At 33.2% G+C, this 18,781-nt stretch overlaps 1 protein-coding gene across 6 annotated transcripts in view; it reads right to left on the bottom strand.

Moving 5' to 3' along the window:
• wake (ankyrin repeat and fibronectin type III domain containing protein wide awake) overlaps window positions 1-18,781 on the bottom strand; it is a 199,830-nt gene that overhangs the window by 41,288 nt on the left and 139,761 nt on the right. For 5 of the 6 annotated variants that reach the window (XM_074179852.1, XM_074179850.1, XM_074179849.1 and 2 more), the window contains exons 2-3: window positions 17,457-17,612; window positions 3,511-3,589 (exon numbers count right to left, since the gene is read on the bottom strand). In XM_074179852.1, coding sequence (XP_074035953.1) covers window positions 3,511-3,589; window positions 17,457-17,583 — 206 coding nt within the window. In that variant the 5' untranslated portion in view covers window positions 17,584-17,612. Of the gene's footprint in view, window positions 1-3,510; window positions 3,590-7,150; window positions 7,265-17,456; window positions 17,613-18,781 lie in introns of those variants that run through there. The other variant, XM_023165915.2, reaches the window with a different exon arrangement.

The following is an 18,781-nucleotide window of genomic DNA, read 5'->3' as shown; positions in this document are numbered from 1 at the left end:
AGGATACAATTCCTGATACATTGCCAGAGATTTGGTAGCATTCCTCAAACATTTCGAATATACAAAAAACATATCCACTTTTTCGTCAATGGAAAAAATAATGTTTCTCCCTTAAAATCGCTCAACAATTTGAATAACTTTTATTTTGTGTGTGACAATCAACTTGACATTCACATTCATGTATTTCATGGCTTACTTCAAAAAAAGAAATTATCGCTCATCTAGTTTCTCGTGAAAATCATCTATGACTTTTTCAATACAGTATTTTTATTAGTTAATTCTTGTTGATAACCTCATTTTCTGAACAGAAATTTTTGGGTAGCTACAAATTTTCAAAAGACATTTGGAAATTATGAATGACTTGGTATTGATACAAAGATTATTGGTCTCTGTTTTTCAAGACGACTCTGACAAAAATTTAGTTGGATTTCAGTGAATACAAATATTTATAATATCAATGAACATTATCGACAGGAGAACTCTGGATTTCAGTAACATTCGGAAATTCGAGTTCTTAATAAAAAATGATAGTGATGATGTGGTTTCGGGAAGGAACGTGAGAAATATAGATGTTTTGATATGACAACGAATTTGTAATAATAGTCACTACGAAAATGTTTATAACAATAATGTGTCTGCAATATTTTATGAGTGAGTAAATTATTATGAGCTTAGTTACGTTTATTTTAGGTAATAACGATCATGACGATTTATTTTCATCTCTTCTAGGAACGAGGCAATCCCTCGAACCATTAGACAAAGATTTTCAGAGGGAAAGCGAACTTGATTCTCATAATATCCGATGGAAACAAATATTTACTCCTACTTTTGACACTTCAAACAAAACTGATATTAAAATACATTATATATTCTCCTGCCGCGAATAATTTCTTGCTTTCATGAAAGAAAATTGAAGTGCTCCGCATTATAATCTCAAACAAGATTTCAGAATATGGTGAAAAAATAATTATACGCCTACTTGTTCACGTGGAAAACGTACCTCTTGAGACTTCAAATTTGAATTCATGTGCAGGTATGAGGAATGAAACGAGCTAGGTTTGCGGTTTGCGGGTTCGAACATATTCCCGGATTACTTCAACATGAATAAAAATAATGGTGCTTTGATTTATGAATCTCTACTGAAGAGAGAAAAATTAATATAAGGAATAATTGCCACTTTGAGATGATTGTGTTGGTATTAATATGAAGAATCAGAAATATTCGACGTAAGGCAACTGTTTTTTAAAACCCTTGCATTGCATCAATATAAAGAAAAGGCAAAACCAACCAAACATATACTACAAGACACAAAAACAAATACATAGTACCATTGGCATTCAAAACAATAGGCCAGAGATCTCATCAATTTTTTGGCCCAAAAGTGTTCAAAACTTACCTTTTGCTTTTTTTATACATCATAGTAAACTCATATTTTCATATAACACAGATATTATTTTGTGAATGTTAAATATTTTATATATATTTATTTTAAAATCTTTTTTTCCATTTTATTGTTCTAATTAGAAGAAAGTGTTAAATCAAATTGTGTTTCGCCACGTACAAACAGTTTTTGCTATTTCTGTGGCTTTTTTAATGTTTATTTGCTGAATGTATACGCGTGTTTCTTGTAATTGTTTATTCTATATGTGTGTATGTGAGTAGACGTATGCGCATATCACTAAATTAGATATTTATATTTAGAAAACTATCCAATGGATACTCAGAAAAAGAATACCATAGACACGTATTTCGGGTTAGCTGACCTTCATCAAATTTGTGCACCTAAAGTGGGCACCACTTGCTGGCAGAAGAGAGCCAATTGTATGAAGTGAACAAAAGATTTTTTGGTTTGAAGATTATATGTTCATAACAAAACTTATGAAATTTTTACGGAGGCGTCTATTGATATGAATAAGAAGTTTTAACATAAAAAGCAATCTAGACCATCAAAAATGTTGCTGGAGTTTTAGGATAATAGACGATGAAATAGAATTCGAAAAAAGTAGAAAATTCAGAATAATATCCCTTAAACAAATAAAGACAGACACTGAAAAGAATTTCAACTGGATTTCTCAAAATACAACACCATTCTTGAAATTCACATCTCTTTGCTCTTCCCAATCATACCTAATAAAAAAAAGATAAGCCAAGTTCACAATTCGACTTATATCGATTTTTATGTAAGATTTTTGATCGCAATAGTTTCACTAATTATTTATTTATCAGCCATCTGATTATATTTTAAGATAGTTCAACTGGTGTTGTTTGTTAAATTGTTTAGTACTCAAGTCATCGTAATTTACTTTCTGAGTCATACTGAAATTCTATACGGATGTTCTCATTGAAATGACGATATGTCCACTGAATTGCTCTGTTGGAGCAATTCTTCCGTTCTGTTTTCAAACGTTTCCTTTGTAAAGGTTTTCCTGCATGGCAGAGTACTCTTTATGTTTTTATCGATAAATTTCCTCATTTTAGAAGTTCGTACCAAAGTTTCTGAACTTTGTTCAAAAAAACCATCACATGAGCATCGTTCAGGAATTTTTAAATGACTTCTACGGCGATCCAGATTTCTTTGCTTATATATAATGCTTATAACATCGAAACCAAAGTTTTGTTCGCTGTTTTTTTCGATTAACATGGCGTAGCGCAATAAGTTGTCAATAAGAATATTACCTTGAAGTTATGCGCCGCTTGCGAGAAATAATACGGAGAAAATGTCCGTCATGGCTGTTGCATCACGAAAATGCACCTGCCTACTCGCCATTGTTTGTTCGGAATTTTTTGCCCACAAACAACACCCCAGCCATAGTATTCACCAGATTTGCCCCCCTACGACTTTTGCTGTCCCCAAGATTGAAGATATGTACCAAAAAGTGCGTATCAGAACTGTTTCGAGGATTGGAAAAAACACTGGCACAAGTATATGAAGGTGACACAATTGGAATTAATTGAATAGAACTGGCCGATACTTGATGAAAATCCATATTTAAAAAACTAATCAATAGAATTCATTCTATGATTTTCACCATAATGGTTTTACAAAAACCGCGACACCTGTTTCGCTATACAATAGCTTCTTCAAGCATAACTTATGCTTATTTCAAAGGTAGACTTTACCAGTCTCCAATATTTTAAGCGGAATTATATATTTCATATGGTATCGTATTTACTGGTATTATAGTTATGATTTTCTATAATTTGTATTGTGGCTAATATAAACATCACCCATCAACAACTAGATTGTTCTATTGTCCAATGACAATACATTAATTAAAATATCTACTAGTGTTTCAGAGTGCTTCAATTTCACAAATTCAAAGAGACAGAACATATATTACACTCTTTATAAATCAATTACCGCCACAGGTAATTTTCTGAGAAGTCATACTAGACCATTCCTCTGCCCGGTGATATAGCGAAGTGATTTGGACGGCGGGTGCACGAGATGTTTCTTAATTTACTTTTCTCTTGTCTCCGGCCCTCATTTTCCTCAAACTTTTTGCTTACCTATTCACGTCTACGTCTGTTGACTCCAATATTGTCCTTGCCTTTTCTAGATAACCATGCTGGACCGCATCAAATAGGGCTGTAACAAGAAGAAAAGTTTCATGTTAACAGAATGTCATCCGGCATGTAAGGAAAACTTTCAGACAAGTTACTTTGTCGCAAATAATAAAGTTTTTCGGCGTCTAAACGTTGGCAAATAGTCAATATTGGAAACTGTAGAAAATATTCAATAGAAAAAGCGAGACTATGAGTTGAATTACCCTTCAAAGGCTCAGGGATAGTTGTGGTGGAAATGTGAAAATAGTATTATTTATTCATTGATCTCTTTGTTGAAATTCTTGTTCCACTAAGTGGAACCGAAAATGAATATTCGAAATATACTCTTGTTACATCAGTTTCTGAGTTCAAAAACGTGTTAATTCTTGCTACAAGACAGCTCATGAAACTTGAAAATGCGAAACTCTTCAATCTGTCCTCAAATAATGATTGTACGAAGGCTTAGAAGGATCTAAATGATTCTGAAAGAAGAAACGAAAAAATTCCGAGTTAATGGAAATTTCATCATTAAAATGATGGATATATACTACGTGGTAGGAGATACTCATGAAAATGGGAAATAAAAACTTTCAATATTTTTTACTACTTTTATTTGTGACTAATGTTACTGCAGTTTCGTCCTATAAGGACATTTTCAAACAGTTACAATAAACTTCATTGTAAATGTAAGGCACTTTTACCTCTTCGTACAATTGCGAAAAATACTGGCCACTTAAGAGTCCAAAAAATAGGATTGAAATCATCTGTCTTATATTATAAAATTATCATCATTGTCGGGAACCATTCAGAATACCATTCTGAGTAAAGAAGCCGTCCCGCCAAGGCTCTACGGTTTTCGAATATACACAAAACGGAAGTTCCGTTGAGACCCATAATGATTCGGATTTTCCTACGTATTACCTGTCAAAACACCTAGCATCGCTCCTCCAGCTTCATGTTGAAAAAACAACCCCGTACGTTCAGGATTCGACAGACTTTGTGGGAAAAATAAAGAATATAACCATGGAGTCAAGTGATATTCTGGTCAGTTTCGACGATGTGTCCTTGTTCACCAACATCCCGCTGGAAGATTCTTTGAGAAGGATAGCCAACCTGTTTCCTAGTGATATTGTCGGATTCTTCAAGGTCTGCTTCACGGGAGGTTACTTAAAATGGAAAGGAGATTTCTATGTGTAATTATACCGCGTAGCGATGGTAAGTCCACTCAGCCTGGTGATAGCCAACTTCTTCATGGAGCAATTTGAGAAGAAGGCAATCGACGCTTTCGATTTCAAACCATCCATTTGGCTACGATACGTAGATGACACCTTCGTCATCTGGAGACATGGGAGGGACAGACTGAACCTATGTATAGACCACATAAATGCTCAACACCCTAGCATCAAGTTCACAATGGAGACTGAAGAAAAAAAAAGGATATCCTTTCTTGATTTACTCGTGGAAAGGCGTGGCACACGACCGACACATAAAGTGTACTGAAAACCGACACATACGGACAGATATATCTGCATGCACTTCCAAACCACCATCCAAGTCAAATTAGATCATCTTCAAGTGACTTTAGGATCGAATGGATACAGTGTAACTGAAATCAACAGGGCCATGAAACTACAAACTTCCTCAAGTCAAAATAGGGATGAAATTGAAACGGTTGCACGTGCATTTCTACACCTACATTTCACTAGGGTTATAGACAGAATTGGAAAAATCTTAGGAAAACATAAAATAGAAACAGTGTTCAAGCCTACCAGGAATATACATCATAGCCTGAGATCTGCGGAAGACAAAAGATATTCCCTATCAGCTGCGGAGGTATGTCCTATACCATGCACCTGCAGAACAGTTTATATCGGTGCCACCAAAAGATCCATGGGTACAAGGCTGAATGAACATCGGGGAAACTCAAATAAATTAACATCGTGAAGAAAATACAGAACCGCAGATTTCAGTTTTAATTTAATGTTGAGAATAAAGTAACGATGCCTTGAAAATGACGGTTCCGAATAAATTAAATTATTATAGTAGTAAATAACAAATTGAAAATTTGAAGAAATTATGGTGCTATCTGAAAAACACTAGCTGCATTTTACTTATACATATCAGTGCCACCAATAAATTTAACTCTTATGATCCGATGTTCAGACAGAGAAACGTTGGAATCGATTTAAGGAATGTAACATTTGACATTTTTGAATGTTTATGTGTCTGATTTTTAGTCAGTAATCACAATTTTTCTTCAGATTATAAGACACTCCCATCTATATCAGGTCTTCTAATAGGAATATGACGCTCATCTATTGCGCCAAGATAATTTTTTTAACCAAGCATTGAAAAACGATAAGTTTGTTGTTGTTTTTTTTCATTTGAAACCCACCTGATAATTACGAAACAGACATATGAGTATTTAGTCACACAATGGACAATCGTGTGTACAGCATTGAAAACAGAAAATTTTGTTACTACTGAAGTGATCTGCAATAGACCGATATGACTCAGGAGCTACAAGGGTCCACTCGAGAGGATTTTTTCTGGATCCAATTGGTCTCTACCACCAAATTCATCCTAATTTTCAATTCAGGACAATCGCGAATTTGATCCAGAACGAAATGAAATGGGACCTCATGTATTTTGAAACGAGTTTTCTCGATATATCTTGGAATCACTGTTTCATAAAAACGTTTGATTTGGGAATATCTTTTTCACACATACTAGAAATAACATTATATCAAACTGAACTATGAATACATTCAAGAACTATCAAACAGATACATTAACTAATAAGTATTCTTTGAATCGTTCTATAAGGACATTTTCAAACTTATACATTAAACTGCAGTAACGTTAGTTACAAATAAAAATGGTAAAAACATAGAAAGTTTCAATTATCTTTTCTTCATTATAATGAATTCATCTTATACAGGATATTATGTGGATGACTCAATACTTCTTACTGTTTCCTTTTTCTGGTATATAACCTTCCACAATCTTTCTTTAGTCGACGATTTATTGAAAAACAATCTGACTGAATATCAAAGCTTGTCAGATTGTTAATGTGCATGTTTCATTGCTATTTAAAATAATATCTAGGTATTTTATTGTTTTCGAAGATTTCATTTGAATATAACTGTATCCATAGTATTGTAACTCAAAAGATTGCTTCCACAGCTAGTAAAGGGCAAAAATACAGTTTTTCTAGACTATTCGTTAGTGATTTGTTTTTAAATATCAAGAAATGCATCAAAGATATTCTCTTTTGAGTTACCTCAACTGATATATTCAAAAAAGAAAACCGTACACATGCAAAACTGGTGATCTCAGTGGAAATATTTATGCTAAATAACAAGATAAACAATACATGCACTGTTCCTTAAGGCACTCCATAACTAAGTACTATTCTTCAGCTCGTTTCATTTTATAAATGGTGACACACTGTTTACTGTGCCCCAGGTAACTTTCCATAAGCTGGTATGATATTATGTGACAGTATCGAAGGCTTTGGCAATATCGACGAAGAGGCATATATCAGGTTTCTTTTTATCCAAGATAATAATATTTTTTTCAATGTTCCTATTCAATTACTTACGACCGTTCTCCAAAATCCACTCTTTTTTATTCGATTGAATTTTTGATTTGATTTTAATCACTGACATTCACTGAATCACATCCTCTTAAGTCTTACAACAATTTATATGTGATTAGCTTGTCTATGAAAGATAAGGTGAAGGAAATGATGATACCGTTTGTACCACTTCCTGTGATTATTCTATTAAAAAATTGAACTAATTCTTTGTGTAAATTGCATTTATTCTCGCATCAGTTATTGCAGTAATTTCATTTTATGCACTGACCCAATTACATTATTGTTATTAAGCATTCCCAGGTCCATTGAAAAACCACTTGTACCTAGAATTATTATAATTTCTTTTATACAAGCCGTTACGATCTACATGTTATTTTAATTAGTTAATTGTACATGAAATTACTTTGATAACTGAACAATATTCATCAATTATGAAAATTAAAACATATTACAATATGAGAAAAATGGAAAAAAAATTAAGCGGCATCAGGCTGACCAAATTTCAGACTACAAAAACAGGAAACATATACCAAAGCACATAATATATTATAACAAATCTCATAAAAAGAAAACCTGGTGAAAAAGTAATTACCAATTAAGGCAAATAAGCAAACAAAAGTTCAACAGAAGTCGACACGAAAAGGTGTGTAAGGAATTTTTACTTGGAAAATTTTCAAACTTCACTATCAAACAATCTCACTGGCTTACTTTGTGGTAAATGTTCAAGAAGTACCGAAAACTTATGTGAATTTCTGGAACTTCATCTAGCTTTTTCTAATACGACTAATAACTAGTCCGTGCAAAGCTCATTGTTAAATCATCTGAAAATGGAATTTTTAACAGATGATGATCGACTGTATTTTCAAACATGTGCCAAACTAACTGACTGTTATGAGGAAAGAAGTATAGCTGAGGCTCTAGTCAATCTAATAATAACACTGATGATTCTCAAACAAGACTCTACCTCTAACGGAAGCAAGAAACTCTTTGGAAGGTTCGAAATAGATGAACATTTCAACCTAGCACACCACTATTATAATATTTATGCAGTCATTGTTCACTGTGGTTCTGGCGTTGAATTTGGTCATTATTACGCTTTGGTCAAACACGAAACGGACTGGTTTAAGTTTGACGATAGTCGTGTCACGAAGTGTTCTGGTGATGTATTGAATTTATTGGAGCCTCTGGAGACACTCTACATTTTGTTTTATAAGAGAGAGGACATTGTTAGATCAAGATCTTCAGATGATGTGGTGCTGCAGGTTTTTCCGGGTTTTCCTGCATCTGAAAAAGCAATTGCGCCACTGGAATCAATGAAGTCGCCCCGGAGCGCCAATTAATTTTTATTGTTGTTTTTATTTTTATCGTTGTTTTAATAAAATTATTTCTACTAACAATCTATTATATTGGTAATAATCTGATCCGTAAATTCAAGATGCAGAATGCAAAAAATAACTTGTCTGAAATACATTTTTGTGGTGCCTAGTTTACAATGATGATAATAATAATAAATGGCCTTCACCAAGCCACTCAACCAAGCAAACATAGTTAGATACATACAAATAAAATTAATTCTAAAATGATTTGCAGGAAACTGTTAAAAGATTAACTGAAACGGGAAATATTCTGAAGAATTTTGGTTTTGGTTACTTGACTTCAAATCATTGTTATTATCATCATTAATACGAAAGTTACTCAATATGCCGTATCATATTGGGCAGTAATAATTATTTATTCATCTAAGTTCTTGGTGATTATTTTCTGTTCTTGTTAAACAATTCAATAAGAATAAACAATCATGAGCTGTAAATTCAATTACCTCAATTCTTGTTTATAAAATATTGAATATATTTTGTGATATTGATGACTTATTTATTTTGTGGAAATTCATCTTCAATTAAATGATATAGATATAGAAATAAAATACTTTGTCTTATTTCCACTTACTTAATGAATTGATATTAATACGACCAAGGTTTCAGTTTTTACACCATTCTCAAGTATTCTAACACTACTGACCTACGAGAAATATCGGGGTATATATATCCGAGACTAGGTGATAAGATATATACCTACATTCCTTAATACCAACTACATAAACTTCAAACTGTGATTAACTGCGTTGTCATCTTTATAAATTCGAAAGTGGAGACCTACACAAATCTGTTTGTTCGTTAAGGGTTCTATATTTTGAGTTTTTAATTGATTTATTGATTTCCATGGCTTCCAACAAATTCATTTTCCTTCCTTTACTACATATATGTGAGATTTTGAGATTTTCCTTACTTATTTCGTGGTTTGTTTCTTGTAGATGTTCGTACATAGAAGATTTTTTGTCTACACCGACGTATTCACGGAGTCTTACTTCGAAATTTCTGCCGGTATGGCCCGTATATACTGCAGAGCATTTATTACATTCTATTCTATATATTCCAGATTTCTTTATTCTGTCACGTCTAGATTTTGCATTGAATATGATTTTGCCTGAATTACTATTACTTATTATTATAAGGCCATTAAAAAAATTAATACCCAAGAAGGCAGCGGGTACTGATGGGATCCCTCCTTATATATTGAGAGGATGTAGTGATTGGTTGAGAACTCTTCTCCTACACATATTTGATTTAATCATCATACAAATATTCATCCCGGTGTATGGAAAACTTCAATTACGACGCCTATATACAAATCCGAAAATAAAATGGACATTAAAAATTATAGAGGTATATCAATTATATCTTCACCAGCAAAATTATTCGAACATATCATTTTTAAGAAACTCAATGAATACATCAACAAATAATATAGTACCTCAAAAACATGGATTTATGAGACAAAAGTCTAACAATACAAATTTATTTTTAATTCAGTAATAAAGCCTTCGAAGTTTTGGATAATAAAACTCAATTAGATGTTGTTTTTACTGATTTTCGTGAAGCTTTTTATCAGGTTCATCATGATATTCTGATGGAAAAACTTCTTCATTCTCTAATATAGACATTATTAAATTGCTTTATTTTTTTGTTGGTGGGACCGAAATTGGAGTTTGCTTCCATTATTTGGTTTGCGGTGTAGCAAACCTATATGAAAGAACTAAAGAAAATTCAGAACAAATTCTTGAGGTATTTATTTTTTAAGCGATATCACAAGTGGTCAACTCAACTCAACAAGGTCTTTGGATCTACGACATGAATTTAAAATATTATCTTCAGAACAGCAACGTCAATTATCAGTAATGATGCACATGCACAAACTCTTGAATAACAACATTGATTCTTCAGAAATTCTCAGTATGTTATCATTTCACGTACCCACTCGTCGCACCCGATTTTCGCTGATGTTCAATATTCCAACCATAAGTACCGCAACGAAAGCTCCACTAATATCCTTACTAAAGTTAGTTAATCGTTTGAATATATCAATAGATCTTGACTGGACAATTTCCCAATCAGTATTCCGTAAAAAATTTTTGGAAAATGTGTTAAATTTACCTATTTGAGCAGTATTTCTCTCTACAGTTTTGGTATATATTTTACTATTTTATACTTTCATAAGTAGGTATTCCAAGGATTATATGAACTTTTATTTTTTTATTCATTTAACTAGGCTGTGATAGCTTGTGTGGATAATAAATAAATACATAAATAATTAAATGAATAATCAAGGATGCGAAGCGTTTGGGCTTTGTCATTTTAATGCCTGAGAAAGCAACAGAGAGAGAGATAGAGAAAGAGAAAGAGACTTCTCATTCGGCCATTGATTTTGGAGTTTAGCTTTGCAAAGATCCGCTATTGAAACTCTATGTTATTTGTGGTTTTAGTATTCTACCAATCTCAAAGGTCGTTTTCGTTAGGTGTGTTTTCATTGCTATTTTTGTTGGAGTATCATCAAAATAGGCATTGGTCAGTAATATTGGATTTGATTATTGAAATGAATAGTCCACAGTAACACTCCCGAACTTCAAACAATGATTTGTGAATAACGAAAGTCAATATTATTTGAAATTTCACAAAACCTTAACATATCCCAGTTTTGGATAGGGAATGTACGTTACTTCGAAGCAAGCAAGATTTAATCATTTTCAAGGATAAACGAAATGGAATGTAATAATGAAACCGATAAGAAATGAATGAAAGGGGTACATTCTAAAATTTTAATAGCCGTTTCACGAAATGTATTCGTGATTGACAGGAAATTGATTTTTCCAACAACGGAAATGAAAATCGAAGTGAATGAACACAGAGACATTCGCCCAGAAGAAAATGTATCTACAAATCACGGGAGTATAAGCGTCTTATTGATCGATGTTGATGCAAATCATTTGGCTATTGAGCTTTACCCTGAAAAAACTTTGAGAGGAATTGTGGAAACCGACATATTGATTGAGTTATTTTCTCAATTTCTGTGGCGTCAACTTCTCATTTGATTGAACGCTGAGGATTAAATTAGTTTCATTGAAAATTTTGATATTGGAAGCTTCCGATGCGTGTTAAAAATCCTTTCTTCAAATGAAGAAATATATGTAAAGTGAGTTCGAATTATATCAAGGAGGTTACGTACGGCGCCATCTGCCCGCGAATAGATCAAGCAATAATGTCGATAATTCTATCAAATACAGATCCCAAGCTTGAGAGTTACAAACAAACAAACATACATACTTACAGACATACATACAGGTGAAGCTAATAAAAGCGTGATAATAAAAAAGACTATCTCTTGAAGCGTGTTTCGCTAACCAAGTGATAATTATCAGGAGATAACTGAGATAGAGACAGTATTTTTGTTGTGGTATGGAAAAAGTGTATTCACTAGATTAATTTTACGTCAGAGGTTGCGATTAAACCAACCAAACAGATTCGCCTACGGGTATGAGACGTGTTTCGGTCTTAACTAGGAATTTTTTCAATCATACGAAAGAAGGTTTGGAATAATTAAAATTAAAAGATTTAGATGATGATTTTATACTAATTATCGAAAGACATATCTGGTGATTCAAAATAGTACAACACTGCTTCTGAAAGTGAAGAATTTAGACCACTTAATTTATTACCTCTCTACGAAAAAGTTGAACAATAAATTTTGGATTATATTGACACTCAAATTTCAAACTCTCAAGCTTTCTTTTAAGGAGAAAACACAAGCAGTATTGGAAAATCCTTAAGGCGCTCTTAGAGCGGTGCTTGTGAGAAAGTAGCAGCTTCAGATAATGTTTGGGAGCGGAGCTCCATACATTAGAATAATGCTCTAAAGGTCTGATCTGAGCTTTATAACGCAAAACTTATTCGTGTGGAATTGCACTATAAACTTCACTTGATGACTGTCAATAATCGGTTCCAGTTCATATTCTATAGAGGTAATGAGTTGGTTTGAATCTTATATCAAGAATATACTAGGGATTTAAGGATTCAAGAAAACGCTTATATTATCATCGACCATATTTCAGAAATGAAGCAAAATATCTGAAAAGTCTTAAAAGAGATGTTCTTTCCGATGCTGGAATGAAGTAAACGTTCTGTTTTTTCAGGTCACCAAAAGCTTTCCGTAAAATACAGTCCGGTTTTTGGTTTTACAAATTTTCTGTGAAAACATTCCGGATTTGATAACATGTTCATATATTTATGTTACCCCCCTTTTATTTTTTGAACGAGTCAACTCAAAAAATTGAAATTTGGGATAACGAAATTAATGCATGAATACTTTATATTGAAGTAAAATTGACAGATGAAACTTTCAAGATGGCGACTGGGCGCCATCTGGGAAAAAAATTAAACGGAAAGAAGTCTTGTGACACATCATTTAGAACCTCCTGAAAGATTACTACACAATCGTAGAATATGAAGTCAATATCTTCACCTAATACAAAATGAATCATTTAATAATTTCCTGAAGACAAACACATTAATAGAAATATTCCTTTTTAACTGCCATATGGCAATTACAATAATTCGGTAAGGTTGTTAAGTTGTTTTTTATTTATAAAAACGACAAAAAATGTCAGTATGACAATGAACATCATTATTCAGTTGGATTATTCTCATTCAGTTTTCGGTTTTACTAGTAGAAAGGTACCACGTCAACAGTCTCTAAAATGGTCAATTCTCTTCCAATGAAAGAAAACATTGAAGCGATTTTTATTTACGGTACGACGCGTAACTTTCACGAGACCGAAAGGATATTCAATGAATGTTTTCCGAATCGTTCTATCTGTAGAAAACTTTTGAGGGAACTTGTATCCAAATTCACAACTACCGGTAGTGTACACAACAAAAAGCCTCCAGGTCATCCGTCCATTCCGAAAGAACAGCAAGTGCAAATAATTAGTGAGGTGGTAGTAAACCCAGAACAGTCTACTCATCCCGTCGCGAATGTTTGTGAGGTGTCTGCTTCTACTGTGTGAAGACTTTTGAAGAGGAATGGCCAGCCCGCTGGCCAGATTTGACACCTTTGGACTTTTTTATGGGGCTATTTGAAGTAAAAGGTGTACGAAACTGGACCTGTTTCAATATTGGATATACGGCAGAGAATAATAAATATTTGTAGAGATATTGACGTTACTGTGTTTAAAAATGTTCGGGGTGAAATATCGGATTGGCTGTTCATATGTCAAGAAGTTCAAGGCAACCATTTCTGAACTGACCTTAAGCTTATTATCTCAAATTATGTAGGTAAATTTCAATGCATTCAGGCAATTGTGAAGAATTTGTCAGGAGACTCAAAAAGATGTGTCACAAGACCCCCGTTTTCATTTATTTTTTTTCCTAGATGGCGCCCAGTCGCCATCTTGAAAGTTTCATCTGTCAATTTCACTTCGAAATAAAGTATTCATGCATTAATTTCATTATCCCAAATTTCAATTTTTTGAGTTGATCCGTCCAAAAAAAAGGAGGGGTCATTAAAGAAATGCACTATATCATACTTTACTGAAATAGTGCAAAAGGACATTGTTGATCTTTCAAATGAGTAACGCTAAATGATTTCAATTTTGTTGTCAAGAACATATTCCATTGATCATCTAAGTAATGAAAACTTATACTCTTGTTACTTGAGCGAACTTTATCCATAAGACCCTCACGGGAGGTTTCCAATATAAAACAGTTTCGTGAAGAGTCTACGCAAAGTTCAGAGAGGCGAAATTTATGGGACTTTGGTGCAGGATGTCCCAATAAATAAGTCTGGAAACTTTGAAGAGAACCTGAAAATTACGATTCCATAAAATGAATCGATGGATTATTCTCTTGAGGGAATAACTTCTAGTAACCATAGGATGAAGACAAAGTTTATCTTGAGATTGAAGACCCAACATTGTTATTCAATGTTAACTAATCCAAGCTGTCTTCTTTATGAATACAGAAGACTTCTAGAGTTATTGGGAATTTACCTACCTATCAGATAGGAAACAATGTATGAAAATAGGGGAAATTTACAGCGACGTTTTTTTATATAAAATATGGAGTACCCCAAGGAACGGTTCTAGGGCCAATATTATTCATAATCTACTTAAACGATTTATTTGAATTAGAAACCGAAAGGGAAATATTAACTTTTGCAGACGATACCGCTGTTATTTATATTGATTTATCATGGAAGGCGTGAAAACTGAGGTTGAGAGAGATTTTCCTAAAATTATGCATTGGTTTGATACAAAATTACTAACAATCAACTATGATCAAATTTATATTCCATTCGCATCGTATGAAAGTCATTTAACAGAATATAAAAAGCTCACACTCTTGAATAATACTACTCAAGTTGAAATGGGAAACGCATATCAATAATATCATGAAAAAAATGAGATACTGTACAAGTTCAAATATTTATCAAAAATCTTGAAAGTGAAACAAATGAAAATAATTTACCATTCATTAGGGGAATCGTTTTCTGGGGAGGAGCAAAATAAAACTGATTCGAAATCTTGAAACTATACAGTTTCTTTTGAAAATTACATTACACCAAACAAGACGATTCTCATCTGACTTGTTATACACCGAGACCAATGTACGTGATGCTAATAATTATTCTTGTCACAGTCTTCTCGTGTATCAACACAAAAATAAGAAAGTTTCGATTCGAATTTCACATATAGGTACATAACACAAGACATAAAACAAACGCCCTTAAAATACCAAAACCAGAAAAAAACCATTGCACAAAGATTCCATACTTACTTAGGACCTAAATTATATAACACATTGGACATTGAGATGAAAAAAATTTATTACCTACAAATGTTTAAAAGTCATGTTTACTTAGTATACCTCGAGAAAACTTGCACCGATTCATCGATACAAAAAATAATTACTACACTACAAAATTTTGATGGGACATGCTGTGACAAAGAAAAATGTGTTTTTCTAAGAATGCTCTCCGGTAAGAAATATGTGCTTGCTAGTGCGATGTCTTCGTAGTGCATGGACAACCATTGTTTTCGCCTGTATGATATAACTGGATTATTTTTAGCTTACTGTGCTTAACAAGTTCCTGGATAATAATTTGAACCCAATTGTGGATGGGCCCGCTCCAGGTCCACTTGAGTGTGGCCACATTTGGATTTAACAACAACGTTCGTTACCAACTGGCCGGATAGCCTTAGTTGCTGATGCCATTGAATCGAAAAGAAGAAGAAGAAATTTTGCTCGAATGGAGAGATTGCTAAAACCGAGGCCTATTTTGACGCAAAAGATGAATCGTTCTACAAAAGTGGTATTGAAATGTTAGAGAATGATTGTGTGGCTCTTGATGGAGATTATGTTGACGAATAAAGGTAATTTTGAACAAAAAAAGCGTTACCTTTCTTAAACCCGGAATTTTTCAGCCCATGTGTTAATTTGAGAACCCCAAAAACTGAATTGCCATTTGAATGCTTTATTGTTCTCACAGTTCACTGTTTATTTGGATTTGGTTTTTACGCTTCGGATTTTTGCCACAATCAGATTGAAAAAATTAAATTCATAAAATCAAGTTTATCACACAGAAACGATAAAAAAGTCTAGAAAACAGATTTGTAGAGTTGTGGTTAAACGTATCTTCGATAACTGTATTGATAAATATTTGTAGCTGAAGTGTCATTCAAAATTCACTAAACCTAACCTATCTTTCCTCTTTCTGCCTTGTTACAAAATGTTTCATCAGCGTCTTATCCCTTAAATCGTGTATACAAAAAAAATTCACAAATTCATGTTTATTCACCACCCCTATCACCCCATTTTGTTAGATCATTATCGTTTCTCAAGGCACATGCAGAATAAAATTTGATATATAAAATGATGACATTTTAAACAAACGTTTAAACACCAAACCGTTATTTTAACACCTCTACACGTATTTCGATCACTAAGTGATAATTTTCAAGAGGAAGATTAGAAACTGATTTTGATCTTTGATCTTTTGATCCTCCTCTTTTATGTTAGCTAATTTTTTTTCCACCGTACTATTATCTCTGAGATAATTTGAATAGTCAATTTTTATTTTTCATGTCCACCTCGTGAATCTGGGTTATTATTACTTTCATTTGAGAAATTGCAGGCAGGTTTCAAAAATAGCTCGTCTGACTGAATCCCACTATTTCATCATTTTCCTATTTTTGTGCCTCTGTAATGTAAAGCTAAACAGACACATCATTCAAAAACACTTTATTGTGAGATTTTCACTAAACAGTTTTATAAAAAGGCAACAAGTGACAAAACACGCCTGATGAAGCTATTGTATGGCGAAAAAGTTTTACAAAAAGGCAACACGTATCAAGGCATGTCTGATGAAGCTATTGTATGGTGAAAAAGTTTTACAAAAAGGCAACACGTGTCAAGACACGCCTGATGAAGCTATTGTATGGCGAAAAGGTTTTACAAAAAGGCAACACGTGTAAACACACGCCTAATGTAGCTATCGTATGGCAAAAAAGTTTTACAAAAAGAAAACACGTGTCAAGGCATGCCTGATGGACTTATTGTATGGTGAAAAGTTTTACACGCAGGCAACACGTGTCAAAAAACGCCTGATGAAGTTATTGTATGGCAAAAATGTTTTACAAAAAAAACACGTGTCAAGATACGCCTGATGAAGCTATTATATGGCAAAAAGTTTTACAAAAAGGCAACGCGTGTAAACACACACCTGATGACGCTATTGTATGGCGAAACACGTGTTGCGTTTTGGTAAAATTGTTTAGTGAAAATCTCGCAATAGAGTGTTCCATGAATACGTTATAGTTTTTCATCAAGTATCGGCCGATTCCATCACATATGAATAAACAATTATTATTATTTTATTTGCCCGAGTTTTTATCTCCACGCAGAGTGGAACATTTTCTTACCAGGTATGTGATTGTTGACTTTAGCCAACCTCTCTAGGCGTTGCTGTATCAATTTTGCTTCCTTTTTGTTATGTTTCTGGGGACCGGGAGGCAAACCCCTATTCAAAGGCATCGTAGCTACCTGCATCTCGAGTTCACCCTGTAGGGTGGGTAATTCTGAAGGAGAAAGAAAAAACAAAAATAAATAAAAAATAAATAAACTAAAAAAAATAAATAAAAAAACTAATTGAAAACCAATGCAGTTTTGAAACAAGTGTGTATTACACATAAATAAGGTATAATGTATAATGTATAACATAACATGATATGTATGATATGTATGATAAATACATTTCGAATTGAAAGTGTTATATTTTTAAGAGTGATTATATTTTCTGAGAAAAAAAGTTTTTGGCTTTCCACTACTCCCTCAAAGAAGCAGATCCATAGAGTTTTTGGATATCTTAATGCTTTATGAAAATTAAAGTTGATGAACTTCAACATAATGTTTTTGACGATGAAAGAACATATTGTTGATGGGTTACTCAATCGTAGTACTTAAGTACTTTTATGTCGATATTATTCTTCTACCTGAACTCCTTGTCGAAAGTTTTCTATAGTTTTCAGTTTTTATTATCTGTAAATAGAAAATAGTGGAACCTACTGGGTGAAAATTTTTGACAAATATCACGTTCATAATATCCTTCAACTGAACTAGAGGTACATTTCTGTCCAAACTACGACATGAAATAATAATAATAATATAGCGGTAAATTGGCGCGCCCGACTCACGATCGGAAGGTCGTGAGTGAGCCAACCTCGATCAGATTTTTTTCTCGAGAGAATTTATCTAGTTGAAATTGGGATGATTCTGCAACTTCACATGGCTGACGGACTGCGAATAGCCATGATGCTCTCTAGGCACTCGATGCCGATGACACAAAAAAATAGATTTTATTGTCAGAAACTACAAAATAGAACAATGAAATGAAATACAAACTTATATAGTAATCCGGCAAAAGGCAGAGTTCGGTCTTGACGGTAAGATGATTTACCGAAAAGACGCCCTCTTCCACAAATAGTTTTCCAAAAGTTTTCCCACATCATGAAGTGAAACTCTAAGTTTTACTTAAAATACAGAACGATAAATATATACATTTGGTAGATTAAAACTACCACAGAGAAAAATACAATATATCAGACCATACGAGCTGATCTATAATTAATTTGTCATTTGCAATAAGAGCGGTGACTGATTTTTGAAATGCAAATTGAATAGATATCTCATTTCCATAGGTATGAAATTATAAACCTAGGACATATCGTTGGAAAAAGATGACTTGAGA

Source organism: Leptinotarsa decemlineata, unplaced genomic scaffold (genome assembly GCF_025532065.1).
Source record: "Leptinotarsa decemlineata unplaced genomic scaffold, Ldec_3_MD MMD2_tig00026282_RagTag_RagTag, whole genome shotgun sequence".
NCBI lineage: Eukaryota > Metazoa > Arthropoda > Insecta > Coleoptera > Chrysomelidae > Leptinotarsa > Leptinotarsa decemlineata.
Note: the sequence above shows the minus strand (reverse complement) of the source record. Positions and strands in the feature narration are given on the sequence as shown.